The 17,099-nt window shown below is 37.5% G+C and overlaps 1 protein-coding gene across 7 annotated transcripts in view; it reads right to left on the bottom strand.

The window, feature by feature from the left end:
* IL15 (interleukin 15) overlaps positions 1-17,099 on the bottom strand; it is a 182,693-nt gene that overhangs the window by 44,918 nt on the left and 120,676 nt on the right. For 5 of the 7 annotated variants that reach the window (XM_049709542.1, XM_033402467.2, XM_033402459.2 and 2 more), the window contains one exon: positions 7,485-7,606. The exons of the other annotated variants lie outside the window; for them this stretch is intronic. In XM_049709542.1, coding sequence (XP_049565499.1) covers positions 7,485-7,550 — 66 coding nt within the window. In that variant the 5' untranslated portion in view covers positions 7,551-7,606. Of the gene's footprint in view, positions 1-7,484; positions 7,607-17,099 lie in introns of those variants that run through there. 7 annotated transcript variants of the gene reach the window in all.

Here is a 17,099-nt window from a genome sequence, read left to right as displayed (position 1 = left end):
CTGCTGTCTCCATTTTACAAATGATGAAACTGAGAGCATCAGTAGCTAGCCTGAGTTAAATACAATGTTCCTAAGTGGTAGAGCTGGGCTTCAAATTCCAGCCAGCCCAATCTCTTTTTTTTTTTTTTTTTTTCTGTACGCGGGCCTCTCACTGTTGTGGCCTCTCCCCTTGCTGAGCACAGGCTCCGGACGCGCAGGCTCAGCGGCCACGGCTCAGGGGCCTAGCCGCTCCGCGGCATGTGGGATCTTCCTGGACCAGGGCACGAACCCGTGTCCCCTGCATTGGCGGGCAGACTCTCAACCACTGCGCCACTAGGGAAGCCCCCAGCCCAATCTCTTAAACACTGCACCAACAGTGCTTCACAATGCATTTCACAAAATTCAGCATCCATTCTCTAAAAAAAAAAAAGATTCTTAATAAAAGGAATAGAATAATTATTTCTTAACATAATCACATCTTCTTTAAACTAATACCAACTTCAAACCTACTAATAAATCACTGTAAGTGTCCCTGTTATATTCAGGAGAAAGAATAAGATACCTGGTGGCTTTTCTTTGGAACTTTCTGGAATTTCTGATTAATAACATAAAGCAGAAAATAAGAAACTCTAGTTATAACCATTCAAATGATAAGACGATTACTTATAAACTGTACAACTGCTTAACAAAACTAAGCATAGGGCTTCCCTAGTGGCGCAGTGGTTGAGAGTCCGCCTGCCGATGCAGGGGACACGGGTTCGTGCCCCGGTCCGGGAAGATCCCACATGCCGTGGAGCGGCTGGGCCCGTGAGCCATGGCCGCTGAGCCTGCGCGTCCAGAGCCTGTGCTGCGCAACGGGAGAGGCCACAACAGTGAGAGGCCCGCATACCGCAAAACAAAACAAAACAAAACAACTTAGTAAGCCTAGTACCTAAGACATCATAAGAACTGAAATGGTAAGTTCTTTGAGATGGTTTGGAACAAAATAAACGATAAATAAAAGTTATATAACCAATAATTTTCATATTCATCATTCTATAGCTTAGCAATATGTAAAGGAAATTATCTAACTCACTTGGGAATAAATATGATAAGGAATATACTAGAGCTATATGAAAATCAATAAAACTAAATTAAAAAGCAAAAAAAGACAAATAATTTGAGAAGTAGACTTTATTTCTGGATAGAAACACTGTGTATTACAGAGATATCATTTTTTCCAAATTATTTCATAAGAAATGAAATTGGAGGTGAAATTGACATTACGATCTTTAAGTTCGTCTGGGAAAATCCACTGGTGAAAATAGAATAATTTTGAAATAGAAAAGTAATAAAGAGGAACTAGACCTAGTGGATGTTAAAATTTATCACAAAATGAAAATAAGTTTCTCACTGAAATACTGATAGCTGACTCAATGAAATATCGTAACACTGAATCTTAAAGCAGCAGGTGAGGGAAGAGTTATTATTTAACAAAGTTTCTATGAAGCCATTGATTAGTGATTTAGGAGAAAAATTATATTCTCATCTCACCATATGACAAATTCATATAGTGAAAAACAAAAAGACATCCGAAAAAAAATATATAAGTAAGAATCTGATTTCTGGATAGGCTTTAAAGCAATTTTAAAAAAAATAATAAATTGACAAATTTGACAAAATAAAAATTAATATGTTCTATAAGTTAAAGTATAATAAAATGATAGGGTGAACAGAGTGAGAAAAAGTGAAATAAATATGTTAAAATGTACTTGTTCCTTATATATGAAAGCATTATAAAATTCAGTTAAGAAAAACAAAAATATATCTAAATATAAATAACAAACAAATAATTTCAGTGAAAATGCAAACAACAGATGAACACTTTATGGAATCCAATACCTACAGTAACCAAGAAAGCAAATTAAAATGAAATGCATTTCTCACTTTTCAAATTTGGGAAAAAATTACATTTTATTGACTTTTGGGGGTAATCTCTATTTATACAGATGTCAAATTATAACATTGTACAGCTGAAACATATAATTAAAAAATAGTTTATTATATATTTTTGTAAAGGTAATGTATTTACACGGTTGAAAAACAAAACAATAGGAAAAGGTATTCATTTAGAAATTGTACCCTGATTCTTATCCCTGTTAACCTATTTTTCCCTTCACCTCCTCTCTTGATTTAGGCAACCATTTTTAGTTATTGCAAATGCTTGAAAGTTTCCTTATGAAATGCAAGCAAATCTAGAAATATATATTTATATTCCCACATTCCTTAAATAAAATTAAATAAAAACTAGCATTTTACATGAGGTTAAATATTTTTTATGAATCAAAATACTATTTGTATTTTCTTATGCAAACTGTTCATTCATCTTTGCCCACTGTTCTGTTGCTTTGTATTTCTCCACACTCCCACAATTCCTAAAATATATTTAGAGAGAAAACTCCTGGTGATTTGAGAGGCAGATATTTTTTCCCTGCTTATTATTCTCCTTTAGAATTTCCCCAGAGTTTTTGATTTGGTTTGGTTTGGTTATTGCCAGCAAAAGGATTTTTTTTTTTAATGAGTCAGATTTATCTTTTTATCTTTCTCTTTCTCCTTTAGATGGTGGAATTGAGTAATAGAAAAATTTCAGCTAGATTCTTTTGGATTTTCTAAGTATTAAGTCATTTACAAATAACAGTTTTACTTCCACCTTTCTAAGTTTCATAGCTCAAATTTCTTTCTCTCATCTGGCTTTGTTAACTAACAACACTGGTACAGCATCACCAGCAGGGGTGAGAGGTGGACACACTCACCTTGTTTGTACTTTGAGCAGAAGTAGCAGAAGTGCCTCTAGCATTTGGTCATTATTTACAATGCTATCACTGGGCTGAGTTTGCGCGTGTGTATGTGTGAACACACGGTCTGTCAGTCTGCCATGCTTATAAAATGTTTAACTCTTTCTTTATTGAGCTGTCTCTCTTTTTTGAAACGTCCAGAATGGCTGTTGAATTTTGTCAAATGAGTAGAAATTAACATGTGATTTTTTTCCCTTAGATCAACTATTATGATGAATTATTTTAATAGAATTCATAATCTTTCATCCCTGGAATGAACGCTACTTCATCATGATATATGACCCCTCTAATGAGCTGCTGCTAATAATTTTCTGAAGAGTTTTTCATTGATATTCTTAAATAAAACTGGGAATAGTTTTCTTCTTGTGAAATTCTGACCAAGTTTAGGTGCCAATGATAGTCTCCCTTCATTAAAATAATTTGAGTTTGTATTCCTCTGGAAGGGTTTAAATCACACTGAAATAATCTCTTCTTGAAAAAAAAATCATTGGATAGGATGTAACTTGCAAATGATGCATACTGTAATATCTAGGTAACTAATCTTGAGTTGTAATCTTGAGTTACAATTTTAAAAGTTACATGTAATATTTAAGGTAACAAATACAAAGGGTAAAACACAATTAATTAATGAAGTAGTAGAGGAAACAGCGATAGTAAAAAGTCGATTCATCCGAATTAAGGCAAGAAAGGAAGAACAAAACTACGTAAAGAGATGGGTCAAATGGAAACAAAGAGTAGACTGGTAGATATAAACACAGCTATATGAGTAATTATATTAAATGAAAATGGATTAAATGCTCTATGTAAAAGACTAAGATTGCCAGATTAAATTAAAAAGAAAAATGTAAAACCTGTGGTTTTAGAAGGCACACTTGTAACATAAGGGCAAAGACAGGCTGAAAGTAAATGGAAGGACCAAAAAGCAAGTCATTACAGTTAAAGGACTAAAATTATTCAGTGTTTATTATCTGACAGAATTCTGGCTGTTAAAATCAATACCAAAAAAATAATTCTTAATTTATTTTCTCAATTCTCAATTGTGTGAAATTCTCAATTGTCTGAAAAATAAACGATACACTTTTTGAATAACTCAGGAATCAGAGAGGAAATTCCAATGGAATTCAGGCAAACAATAAAGATATGAAATCATCATTAGGCACAGAAAAAGGATTCTATTAAATAGAGCAATTCCGGGAAGCAAGAGACGGTAAAAATGGGAAAGCAGCAGGAAAGGGGTGAAGCCCATAGAAGAACGTGACGTGGGGCTTGCCATTCCTAAGTGCGCAGAGCTACAGAAGAGTCACCCCCAGACAGAGGAAGGGGCGAGAATGTGCTACTAATTCCTGCATCCCATTGGTCAAAGATTAGCCAGACAGCCCGTTAACTTGTCCACATTTCCATGTCAGGAGGAAACCCCGGGCAGGAAACTCAGGATGTGAGCAAGTGCACCCACCCCACCTGTCAGGATGTACCTTGTGGAGTCCATCAGAGATTACAAGAAGCTGCTACGCACCAGTTCTGACCTCTTCCAGCTTTGTCACTGGAAGCTACCACTGAGGGACACAGCCCCTTCCTACCAATGCATTTCCCTCCTTTTTGAAAGATGTGCTTTCTGAGATCTTCCACCCACGGGCACAAAGAATTTTTCTCCATTTCTCCCAGCAATGAATCCCTGTTCAACCTCAGTCCCCACTCAGAACTGGGCTCTTTCCTTCTTGTTGGTGATTGTTGGCAGCTGTCATCACTGGGCCCTCTCCATACTTCCATTCCTCTCTGTCCCTCCAGTGGAACTTCCTGTGCAAACTCTCTAGCCTCAGTTGCTTTTGCCTATACTCCACATGGTTTGGATTTTAGAGCTTTTCACTATCTCTGAGTTTTGCTTTAGACTTAGTTTGTGGGTCTTTCCACAATCCCATTCTACATGATTTCCGAGAGAATTACATTTGGTCCAATCCCCTGCTCATTATGGAACCAGGAAGGATTGTTTTGTCCATCGCCAGATGAATGGATAAAGAAGATGTGGCACATATATACAATGGAATATTACTCAGCCATAAAAAGAAATGAAATTGAGTTATTTGTAGTGAGATGGATGGACCTAGAGACTGTCATACAGAGTGCAGTAAGTCAGAAACAGAAAAACAAATACCGTATGCTAACACATATATATGGAATCTAAAAAAAGAAAAAAATATGGTTCTGAAGAACCTAGGGGCAGGACAGGAGTAAAGACACAGATGTAGAGAATGGACTTGAGGACACAGGGAGGGGGAAGGGTAAGCTGGGACGAAGTGAGAGAGTGGCATGGACATATATACACTACCAAATGTAAAATAGAGAGCTAGCGGGAAGCAGCCTCATAGCACAGGGAGATCAGTTTGGTGCTTTGTGTCCACCTAGAGGGGTGGGATAGGGAGGGTGGGAGGGAGACTCAAGAGGGAGGAGATATGGGAATATATGTTTATGTAGAGTTGATTCACTTTGTTATACAGCAGAAACTAACACACCATTGTAAAGCAATTATACTCCAATAAAGATATTAAAAAAAAAAAAGCTGTTAATGTCAGCACTGATGAGGATGCAATGTCACCAAGACTCACAAAGGGATGACAAAGATATACATTTGTACATATTTTCTGGAGTATGTCTTGAGCACCATTAAAATATTTATAACTTTAAACATTTTAATTCTCCTCCTAGAAAATTTTCCTAATAAAATTTTCAGAAATCTGGTCAGGGATTTATTCAAAAATATATTTACTGAAGTATTATTTTAATAACCACAAATTAACCAGATTATAATCAGTTGTGATATATTTTAAATTGGAGTATTATATACACATTAAAAATAATATTAACTTATGTAGTATCACAGGGAAATGTCACAGTTTATTGTTAAATAGACAACAGTACAAGGCAAATTTTCAATAATTTTTATATCAACCATGTAGAAAAAATAGCCCTGGAAAGAATCATGTAATAAGCTGCCTCTTAGTTATTGCATTACTGGTGATGTTTTTCCCACTTTACACTTTTCTATAGTTTTCACTCATACTATAGTGAGCACATTACTTTGATAATCAGAAAGATAATAAGAAATAAAACAAAAAATAAAAATAAAATCTGAGACCCTTCCTCACACCAGATAAGAACAGCTATCACAGGCCTCCACAAATAACCACAACATAATATGATTATTTAAGTACCCAAAAGGAAGCTTCGGTTTTTAAGTACCACAAAGGAAGCTGCTCTGAATTTTTATTAAGAATCCCTAAACTCAAGAAACAACCTACTCAAAAACTAGGAATCAAGGAGAATTCTGAGAAAGAGAAAGCACTTTTTTATGACTTCAAAACAACTCAGGGGAGATTCCTGTTTAATTTCTTGCATATTTCAAGTATGATTTCACTTAAAGAAAATTCCCCTGGCTTTTGCCCCAGAATCGATCATAATGGATTTTTAAAAAATAATATGTTTATTTTCACAAACAGTGACAAGACAATTTAAAGCTATGTTGCTATTACAAAACTGTCCCAGTTCTACTCCTCAACATCCAAAATGCCCTCCTGCTTCTTTGAGCCATCAGTGGTAGCAATACATAAAATGTGTTTAACCCTAAGACTGTCAGTAAGTTATTTCTTGAGTTTAGGGGATTCCCTATAAAAAATCTAGGAAACAGAGCAATTTCAAAGAAGCACATGAAGTTAGAGGATATGTTTTACTTTGTAGGCAATTATAAGCAGAGGACATTTTCTTCACACTTTTTCTTCCAGTTTATTTTTACTTCATTATTTTCTGATGCCAGAAATGATTGCACAAGAGAGGAATTACTTGTTTCCTCTTAGGATTCTTATAAAGAGTTTCACTTTTCATAAACCCCTGTATTTACTCTGCTGCTTATCCTGATATATATAAATGATTCAGAAATTTTTCTAAGGGAGTTAAATATTATAACTGAAAGTAAAAATTAAATGCATGTGTTCACTTTATCAAGAAGTCAGTTCCTTTGATTTCCATTTCTGCAGCTTTATTTTGTTTAGTTCTTGAGACTGTACTTGATTTTACATCATTCTCAAACATTTTTCAAAAGTTTCAAATAGTCATTCAAGAACTCTAATCTACATTATTCTCTAATTTCCTTACACTTGTAAAATCATTCAGAAATTTGATAGTTGCATTACATTTATTATTTAATTTTAAGCACCCCAGTTCCTTTAAAATTAACTTAATAATAGAAAAAAGTGAGATGCAGAATGTCTTCATCTAATATGCCAAGGGTTGGCAAACTACGACCCACAGGCCAAACTTCACCGGCCATTTGTTTTTGTAAATAAAGTTTTGTTGGGACAAATCCATGCCCATCCATGTCTACAGCAATAAGGGCAGAGTTTAGTAGTTGCAACAGATATCATTTAGCTGGCAAAGCCTGTCTGGATTTTTTCAGAAAAAATTTGCCCACCTCTGTTATGTGCAGTGTTCTCTGTCCTCAGAAAATGTTTTCAACATTCTATAACAAATGGCATTTTCTTTTTTAACTAAGATGCTCATTTTTTAAAATTCTGGATATATATATAACATCCCAGGTTTGCCAGATCTTCATTATTACTAATTATACATTATTACATAAACGGGTCTATACTGTATGATGTAATTCTTAAAAGCTTTACTTACATGACCTCCTGTACATTTGCTATCTTCTAACACTGACTTCTTTGTTTCCTGTGACGTCACCAACATAGCACGTGATGGGACATTGTTTTAAAGAACCACATGACCATATGTAGGAATGGATTCTGTAGGAATCAAAGGTAGGATACAAAGATTAAAAATTATGTATTGAATAATCTTAACTTCCTTGAATTTATGATTACTTCTGTATCTGATGATGCTAGAAAAGACAGGAAGACTCATGGAGAAAGCTTCAGAAGTCAATAGAAACTTTTTTAAATTAAGTTTTCCTAAAATCTTCAGTCTTCCTCAGAATTTAACTCACATCCATGTTGACTATAGCTGCTTCATTTGGGAAAAGAAAGTATCATATATCATTTAAAATAAAGATTTTTTTACTCTTTCCCTGGAACTGGTGACCAGAACCAAATGTTGGGGATAAAGAAGCATTAAGTTTCCCACATTCTAAAAAGAATTTTGTTGCTAGGTCCAGCAACCTGCTCCAGGGAGAACTCAGAGGTAGGCAAACCCTTACTATTTCTACTACCTCCAAACCATCAACTCCACCCCAAGACCCCATTCCCAGTCCATATACGGAAGACTAAAATACCAGCATGGGAAGGGAAAGGAAATGATTGGAATCACCAGCGAGGAACATGATGGAAAATGCTATGGGATTATACACAAGAGACTGTGCTATAAACTGAATTGTGTCTCCCCAAAATTCTTATGTTGAAGCCCTAACCCCCATTGTGATGGTATTTGGAGACGGGGCTTTGGGAAGTAATTAGGTTTAAATGAGGTTATAAGGGTGGAGCCCTCATGATGGGATTAGTGCCTTTATGATAAGTGACATCAGAGAGCTTGCTTCCTTCCCCTCTCTCTCCACCACATGAGGACACAGTGAAAAGGCAGCCATCTGCAAGCCAGGAAGGGAGTCCTCACCAGAGAACTCAATCATCTGGCATCTTGATCTTGTACCTTCCAGCCTCCAGAAGTCCAGGTGTGCTATTTTGTTATGGCAGCCTGAGCTGAATAATACAGACTGACATCGCATCCCCTGACTAGACATCATATCAGCTCATGAGATGGTTGATTTGTTCTTAAACCTACATGACTAAAGAAAAAAATAATGAAGAAAAGCATCAAATTTTGTTTCCAGGGTTTGATCCAGCAAAACTGTGTGAGTTTCCCATGGATCAAGACTGGCCTCCTTGCAAGGGGACTCAAAATCAGACCTGGTGGGCTGTACCACCAGGGGAAACTGATGAGAAGGTAGGAAGAGGTTAAGCCTAATCACCTACAGAGGGCTGGTATGGAGGCCACTACAGGTGTGTGGAAGAACTCACACACATGGCCCACAGGAGAGCCCAACTTTGGAACCTCCTACACAGAAGCTTTCAATGATTCATTCTTGTTATCCAGGAAGAGAAGCAACAACCAACAGAGGATAGCCTAGTTCAGTCAGGAGCCATTTGGCCCGTCTGCCCTATGCCACCCTCTCAGTCCCCAACTTCCTGCAGTTAAAATCAGAAGGAGGTTAGAAAGCATGAAGACGTAGACCACACCCTCTTCCCCCAATGGTCCCACAGGCCCAACTTAAGCTGAGGGAATATATGGAGATGAGACTGGAATTTTAAATGGACTAGACAATTCAATAATTGGAAGTGACCAAAATGCTATAGGATCTGACACTTTTGCAAACGGATAATTACAAATGGATTATGAGGGAAGTCGTTCCAGAAACACTGAAGAGTTAGCATAAATAGGTCTTTGATACCACCTGTTACAGAGGAAAAGGGAAGAGGCAATGATTGTTCAGAAAAGAGTAACTCATTTTGGATCAATTTAAGGCAAACTACTATTCCATCATTTCTCCACTCTCTAGCAATGACTTTTCTAGTTTATTCCCTTTCAAACTCTCTTTTTAACAATCTCTCACCTCATTCATTACTATTATATAATAATGAGAAGAATAATAAGAATCCTTATGAAACTTTTTGTTGAAAGAAAAAAAGATTAAGGTTTTTGAGAAAAATGTCTATTCAATTTAAAAGTTGATCTTAGACACAGCCATCAATCTTAGCTTTTTGTTTTTCTTTTTTTCTTTTTTTGCTTTCTTCTCTGCATCATGTTCATATAACAGCCAACTCCTTAGTCCTGGTTTTACTTCCCACTTCTATTATCTCATAAGAACTTTTTCTTTGAGATTTTTCTTGGATATTTTTCCATCCTCTCTACAAACCTTCATCAACTCTATCAGGTACACCTAAGAGAGACCTCTTCCTTGGACATTTTTCCTCTTCAACCAAGAAATAAGCTTCCTTGATAGCCCCACAACTGACGAATTCTGCAGGAGGCATGAGTATGAAATTAGCAAACACCCTGAAAGGCACAGGATGGGCACTTAGACCCATCTGATTCTCAAATGGAAAGACCCTGAGAACTGCTATGGCTTTTTTGCTACACCTGTTTACCCTGAGCTTCAAAAAGGAGGATGAATACCAACACCTAAGTCTGTGGTTTAAAGCTAGATGGACTCCTGCCTTCCATACCCTATGTAGTTTAATCTTTCAATTATTAGCAATAAGGGTTAATGTTTCTAGGAAGATAGCAGGCTAGCTTCTTCAGGAAACACCTAACAAGGGGTAACCAAAATATTTAAAAAACAAAAAACTTCAATTCAGCTCTGCTGCCATTTTGCCCTAATAATCTGCCTCAAGTTAAGTGACATATTCTTGAAAGCGCTATAACCATGCTCGTTCTCCATCACTGCACAGCCATGATAACAGATTAAGGCTGACCTAATCAGATTGTTGGCCTCTATGTGGCCAACCACATGTTTGGGGAAATTTGTCTCTTATATTGGACTTTAATTAGTACATATTAAATGGAACTAGAAGCAAAGAATGTTAGATACTCCAAAGAACGTCCAGCCAGGCATCCATATTTCATAGAGGAGAAAAAAAAAAAAAGGTCCCAAAGAGACCAAATGCCTTTCTCTGACCAGCAAGGGTATCTAAGAATTGATATACATTTTCATAAAAGATGCAAAGATGCTATTCAGAGTTGTAGTGAACACTGAGGCACTCATTACCCCAGCTGAGAGCTCAGAGCTGAGCCTCTCTGCAGAAATGCCCTCAGTGGAAGACAGCTGCCCAGCACAAGGTCACAAGCCCTCCCTGGGGGCCTGGCCTCCTTCCCTGGAGTTGGAATATCCCTGAAGGGTCATCACAGCTTCACAGCACTCCCCGTGGGACTGACTGGCTGAGGCTTCTGCTGCAACTGCATCCCAGTTCAACTTCTCCCTCTACCCACTTACTTCCATTCCCCCTCACTTCCATCAAGTGTTGTTCCTGAGAACATGCCCCATTGAGTCTCCTGCATGTACATTTCTATCTCAGAGTCTGCTTCCCAGGGAACCCAACCTACAAAAAGAGTATATGCTCTTTCTTGAGAAAATGTATGGTTGAGAAACACTTGGATTAATCTGACATAGATTATGGCGGGACCCCCTTTAATTTGACAATGTGCACTGTGAACCTCCAATGAATACACAGAGTCACCGGAAGTTATTTAGTCTCAGAAGCCACTTTTTACATTGAACATCTTCTGAGACTTGTGTTCTGTGGAATATGTTCTGGGAAACATGAATGCAGTTCACTCTAGCTCACATGAGAATATAATTGTTAAAGTTACTCATGTCAGTATTTCCTGTAATGGCAAAAGAATGGAAATAACAATGGAGGAATGATAAACAATAAAAAACAATAGAGGAAACAAAAATAACAATAGAGGAATGTTTAAATTATGATATGTCTATTTAATGAAATATTATGCATCCATAGAAAGAAAATGAGAAATTCTTTAAGTACTAGAATGAAAAAATATCCAAGGTATATTTTTCAAGTCCAAACAGCAAGGTTAGGCAGTAGTATGTAAGTGTTTTTAAAAAGGGGAAGGATTAAATATATGTATACATTTTCTTGTGTGTGCACAAAATATTTGTAAAGACACATACTAGAAAATGATAGCGCTAGTTGTTTCTACAGGAGGAAATTAAAAGCACTTTGACCTTTGAATTTTAAATGATAGAAATGGATGACCTCTTCAAAAAATTAACATATTAAAAATTAAAAGCAAAACACTGTTAAGTAATAAATAGCAGACATTTAAATATTTTGTCTAATCATATATGAAGAAACTCTGGAAAAAAATGTATAACATCCTCTACAAAGTTACTTAGACTGTGAACTCCTTCAAGATGGGAACCACATCTTATTCATTTATTCATAAGGGCTGAAGCCTAGCAGAGTGCCTGAACCAGAGGAGCCAATCATTTGTTTGCTTTTTAACTGAATCCTATTGCTTCTAAACAGCAATAGATTTAAAACAGCCCTTCCTCCCTTCCTTCCTCCCTCCCTCCCTCCCTCCCTCCCTCCTTCCTTCCTTCCTTCCCCCCTTCCTTCCTTCCTTTCTAAAAACAATATTTTTTTTTAAATGTGGGATCCAGGGAAGCTCTAGAAATGGAGACAGAACTGCACATCCTCCTAACGTATTTTCCTGTTTGGTTTTCCCCTTATTAGCCTTTACCCAGAAACATTTAAAAAGTATCTGAAGCTGTGCTGTCCAATACGATAGCCACTAGCCATATGTGGCTGTTTTAAAAGAAACGTAAATTAATTAAAATAAAATAAAACTAGAAACTGACATCCTCAGTTGAGCCGGCCACATTTCAAGTGCCCAAAAGTCACACGTGGTTAGTGGCTACCATACTGGACACAGCAGACAGAGAACATTTTCATCACTGCAGAAACTTCTGGATAGCACTGACCTAGGTATAGTACAGAAATTTGTTTCAGACATATCTGGGTTGAATTCCAACTTAGACACTTACTAACGGTAAGGTTTAGGGAAAGTTAGTCTCTCAGAGCCTCAGTTTCCTCATCTATAGAATAGGGAAAATAAGAATACTGGATCATTGTGAGGTTCACGTGAGCTCCTTCATGCAGACTACATAGGACACAGTGAACACGTAAAATGTTACCTCAGCCATCATCACTACTGTGAATGTAACACCTCACCAAGAACCAGTCATCTCATTCCTCACAATCGGGCTCTTCCACCCCTCCCATAGGACTGGAAAGAGACAAAGTGGTCTTTAACATCCTCACAGTCTAGTTCAGTGTTATTCAAGTGCCCGTTTACAATGAAGAAAGCTTGCACTGGGAATTCCCTAGTGGTCCAGGCGTTAGCACTCCTTTCTCACTGCCGGGGCCCCAGGTTCAATCCCGCAAGCTGTGCAATGTGGCCAAAATAAATAAATAAATAAATAAATAAATTTAAAGAGAGAAAAAAAAGCTTGCTCTAATTCCTTCTTCAGAAAAGTCTTACTAGGAAAAAAGAAATGTCGGATGAACTAGTCAGATGAACTAAACATGTGCTAGTGATGTGGTGAATTTACATTCTGGGGCAAGCTCTTTATTGGGTCAAATTCTGGGAACAAACATTTTCATATGTTAGATTGCAGTGGTCTAGTTGGGGACACATAAACCCCTTGATAGGATTTTAAAATTCTCACAGAGAAGTCTGTTAAACTTTTCCATGAGTAGGGCAAAATCTAAGACAACAGAATTGAAGGGGAAAAGACAGTTGGGTCAGTCCAGATGAGGTTTTTATAGTGAGTATACTTGAGCTCAGTTTTGAAGAACAGAAACATCATGATGAGGAAAGAAAGAGAAGTGGAGAAGAATAACAAAGGAATAATACCCAGAGAAAGGAAAGAGAAAGATGGGAGAGAAGACTTGTAGCTTTAGCCTTTCAAGAACAAAGCAATATTTTCCTTGTATCCCATAAGCCAAGACATTCCCTTGTTAACTTATGGCTTCCGAAAGAGGAAACCAGAGAGACTTGAATTTAGTAGTGGCCAGCTTGGGCCTTTTTAGTCCTACTATGCAGTATCTTCATATAACTGGAATACGAAATATATATAATTTTAAACTCTAAAATTATACATGGAAAGCTATTTTGGTGACTTTCTGACCCTTCAAATATTTGCAGTTAAAGATAAATGAGCCCCGAACCAAAAAGTTCCTAAGTATGTGTCTATAAAATGAATGTTCTGCTTTTGCCTTCTTCAGGTATTTATATAAAAGATCTATATAAAAATTATTCTTCATCATAACAATAAGCCAATCATTACTAAACAGTTTTCCAGTTCTGCCACTATAGACAATTGTTTAACGATTAAAGTGTATGTTGTGATTTATAACCGCCATAACGGCACCCATCTCTACATGATTGCTTGGTGCTGCCACGGAACACATGCCTCATCTGTTGTAGCATGAAATGCTCCATATGACAATTTATACTGATGCACAATTTCTTATTACCTACTGATAATAACCTATCAGTGAAAACAACAGCTTAATTATATAGCACATCTCCTGCTGGCAAATAACTGGATTCAAACATCTCTCTCACTTCTCACCAATCCCTAACAGAAGCAAAGAGGTATGATTACCACAATCCTCAGAAACAACACTTACAATTAAGTAAAAATAAAAAAATTTTTAAAAAAGCTAAGGCAAAGCTGCTCTTTTATTTATTAAATACAGATGTACTTTAGACCAATAATTCCTCAGTACCCTGTTTCCAGTTCACTAGAGCTGGTTACCATTCTCCTATTGTTTTATTTTTCTTGCTGATTAGGCCTCTGGTATTTCCCATTCCAAATATTTGGCTCTTTATGAAATGGATCAAATGATTTACCCTGAACTTTGAATCCCTGAATCAACACCGTGGCCATAGATTTGCTATAGTAATCCCAAATGTCTTGTTTCTACGGCATTGCTGGTGGGCTCCTTCCTGACAAGCAGACTAAACTTCTCAAGTCTACAGAGCAAAGCAGTAGAGCTTACAAAACTCCTAGGAAGCTGGCTGTCTCTATTAATAAAGTTTATTTAAAATCTGGCAGAGGGACTTCCCTGGTGGTCCAGTGGTTAAGACTCTGGGCTTCTACTGCAGGAGACCCAGGTTTGATACCTGGCGGGGGAACTAAGATCTCACATGCCACGCGCGGTGTGGACAAAAACATAAAATAAAATGAAATAAATTTAAAATCATGTAATTGTGCCTCCTTTATAAAAAAAAATTGACAGAGTGCTTACACTCCTGAGTTCTAGTGTGGACCATGTGGCTGCTGGCCTTCTTTTCCCTGGACTGGATGGTAGAACTTGTCTACCTTTTCAGCACTGCTGGTTCTTTCTTCTCCACCAGGGCTGTGTCCTTACCTGGGACACAGCTAACAGAATAGCTACCCCCAGATGGGGAGACTTAATCAGTTTTAGTTCTTGACCTTCTCTTTCACTGGTCTCCTTAAATATTCTTATTTAAATACTAGTTACTAAAACTACCACTATGAATAGATTGCCATTCCTTTATTCTTTCTAATCTTTGCTTTCCATTTTTCTCTGCTTTCTACTTCTTCCATGCTCCTCAGCTTTTGTGCCAAGAAAACGGGCCGTAGAGACATCATCAAATATTCAGTGTGCCTCTACGGGATTGAAATACTCAATTATTTCTATGGGATTACATATTTTTTATAGTCTTTTAAGATTCTGACCCTTTTTGCTGGGTGTACTTGTACAGGATGCCCAAGATGACTGTATTTTTGTAAAGTGTTAGATTTCTTTTGAGGGCTTTTTTGTTTGTTTTCAGAGGGGGTTATGAAGAGGTAAATGTGGGTAGCTGCTCCTTGCACCAGAGCCATCCCTAAATAACAGAGGCTGCACTATTAACTTACATGACCAAATTACTCACAAGAAGATACTTTGACAAACATGGAATGAGAACAAAGGAAACTGTAAAGTCTTGAAGAATATATCTACAACATAAAAAATTATCACCAGGGAAATCCCTGGTGGTCCAGTGGTTAGGACTCTGCACTTCCACTGCAGGGTCATGGGTACGATCCCTGGTCCGGGAACTAAGATCCCGGAAGCCATGTATGGCGCGGCCAAAAAAAAGAAAGAAAATTATCTCCATTAGGCTATAGGACATAGCCTTCTAAACAATTAGCATTAAATGTGTCACTACCATGTGCTGGGACCACAACATTAATTTTTATAGAAATAGAATCTGTCTCTTTGGACTCGTGTAAACAACGGCGGTGGTCACCATCTTTTCTTTTACTAGACTCCATACACAATACCATCTTTCCCTTCTATTCATCATTAGAACGTTATGATGTTCATGTAATATTGAGCTTGAAGGCTCCTTGATGAAATCTGGAGCCTCTCTAACCTTATCAAAACCATGGAATGGACTGGAAGCCTACAGACTACAGCCCTGGTCTTGGTTCTGTCTGTAGACAGCTATGTGACCACAGCAAGGTAGTTCATGTTTCTTAACCTTCGTTTCTTTATCTTTAAAATAGGGAGGTGTAATTGGATGGTGTCTAAAGTCCCTTCCAGTGCCTAAGTACACCTTAATAAAGGTCACAGGTCAGTTACCAGTATATTGTCAAATTCATCCATGTTATATTAATCCTCAATACCATCTGATTTGAACCTGAAGGAATTCCTCTGGTCTAAACATCTTAATTTTCCAGAAGAGAAAAAAAAGTGAAGAGAAACTGAATGTCTTGTCCAGTGTTACACAAATAGGTAAAACTGGGGTCTACCATGTGTCTTGGAAGCCCAGTTTAATCCTTCACCAGCAGTTCATTCAGCTAATAGGGAGCACAAGGCACGTGCTCTGCACTGTGCTGCTTCGACATATTAGCTTCAATTACAAAACAGGTCTACTCATCCCTAAAATCTAGGGTTACAATACGCTTGGGGCTTTCAACCCCATAAGTAATGATGATAACTAAAGGGAAGTATTGGTAGATTTTGAATCATTTTAATTTCACACCTTAGATCTAACAATCCTGCACCAGCAGCACCACTGGCAAAATGTTGCTCCAATGCCACTTACTTCACTCCACTTATTTCCAAATAACTACTTTCTTGAGTCAGAACAACTCAGGTAAACATGCCACCCATAACTTCCCTGAATAAACTCTGCTTCATTCTCACTGTCACCCAATTAACAGTTTTCTACCTTTGAGGAATGGGGAAGATGGAAATTTCACAATCTCCTTTACACTGTGGCCACGACACCACACTCTGGCTTTTATACTGGGACCTCTGGGATCTTGGTCCAATGTGGCTTCATGATAATAATGGCAAATATTATTATATATTTACACATTTACTGTTTCTTGAATAAATCGGTTGGGAGGAAGGAGAATGATTCATCTTAGGCAGTTCCTAGTTAGATTAAGGGTCAGCAAGGGCAGCTGGCTCCGTCTTTGGAAATCTGCCTGATGGGTTCTGGAGAAATCAGATGGTTTTTAGAATGCCAAGGCATGCTCAGGAACTAATTCCACATCTGGGAAAATCCCTGGAGAGACAGAGGAAATTGGATCTCATTTTGGCAGCCCAAAGCTAGACAGAGTTGGGGACCAGAAGTGGAGGATGAGATGAGGAGGGAGGTTCTAGTTGCTGTATCCTGTTCCCTCCCTCCTCTTCCCTGAAAGATAGGATTAGGAGACGCCTGCTTCACTTGACTGAC

This window comes from Orcinus orca, chromosome 4 (assembly GCF_937001465.1).
Source record: "Orcinus orca chromosome 4, mOrcOrc1.1, whole genome shotgun sequence".
NCBI lineage: Eukaryota > Metazoa > Chordata > Mammalia > Artiodactyla > Delphinidae > Orcinus > Orcinus orca.
This window is presented reverse-complemented; position numbering and strand designations above follow the sequence as displayed.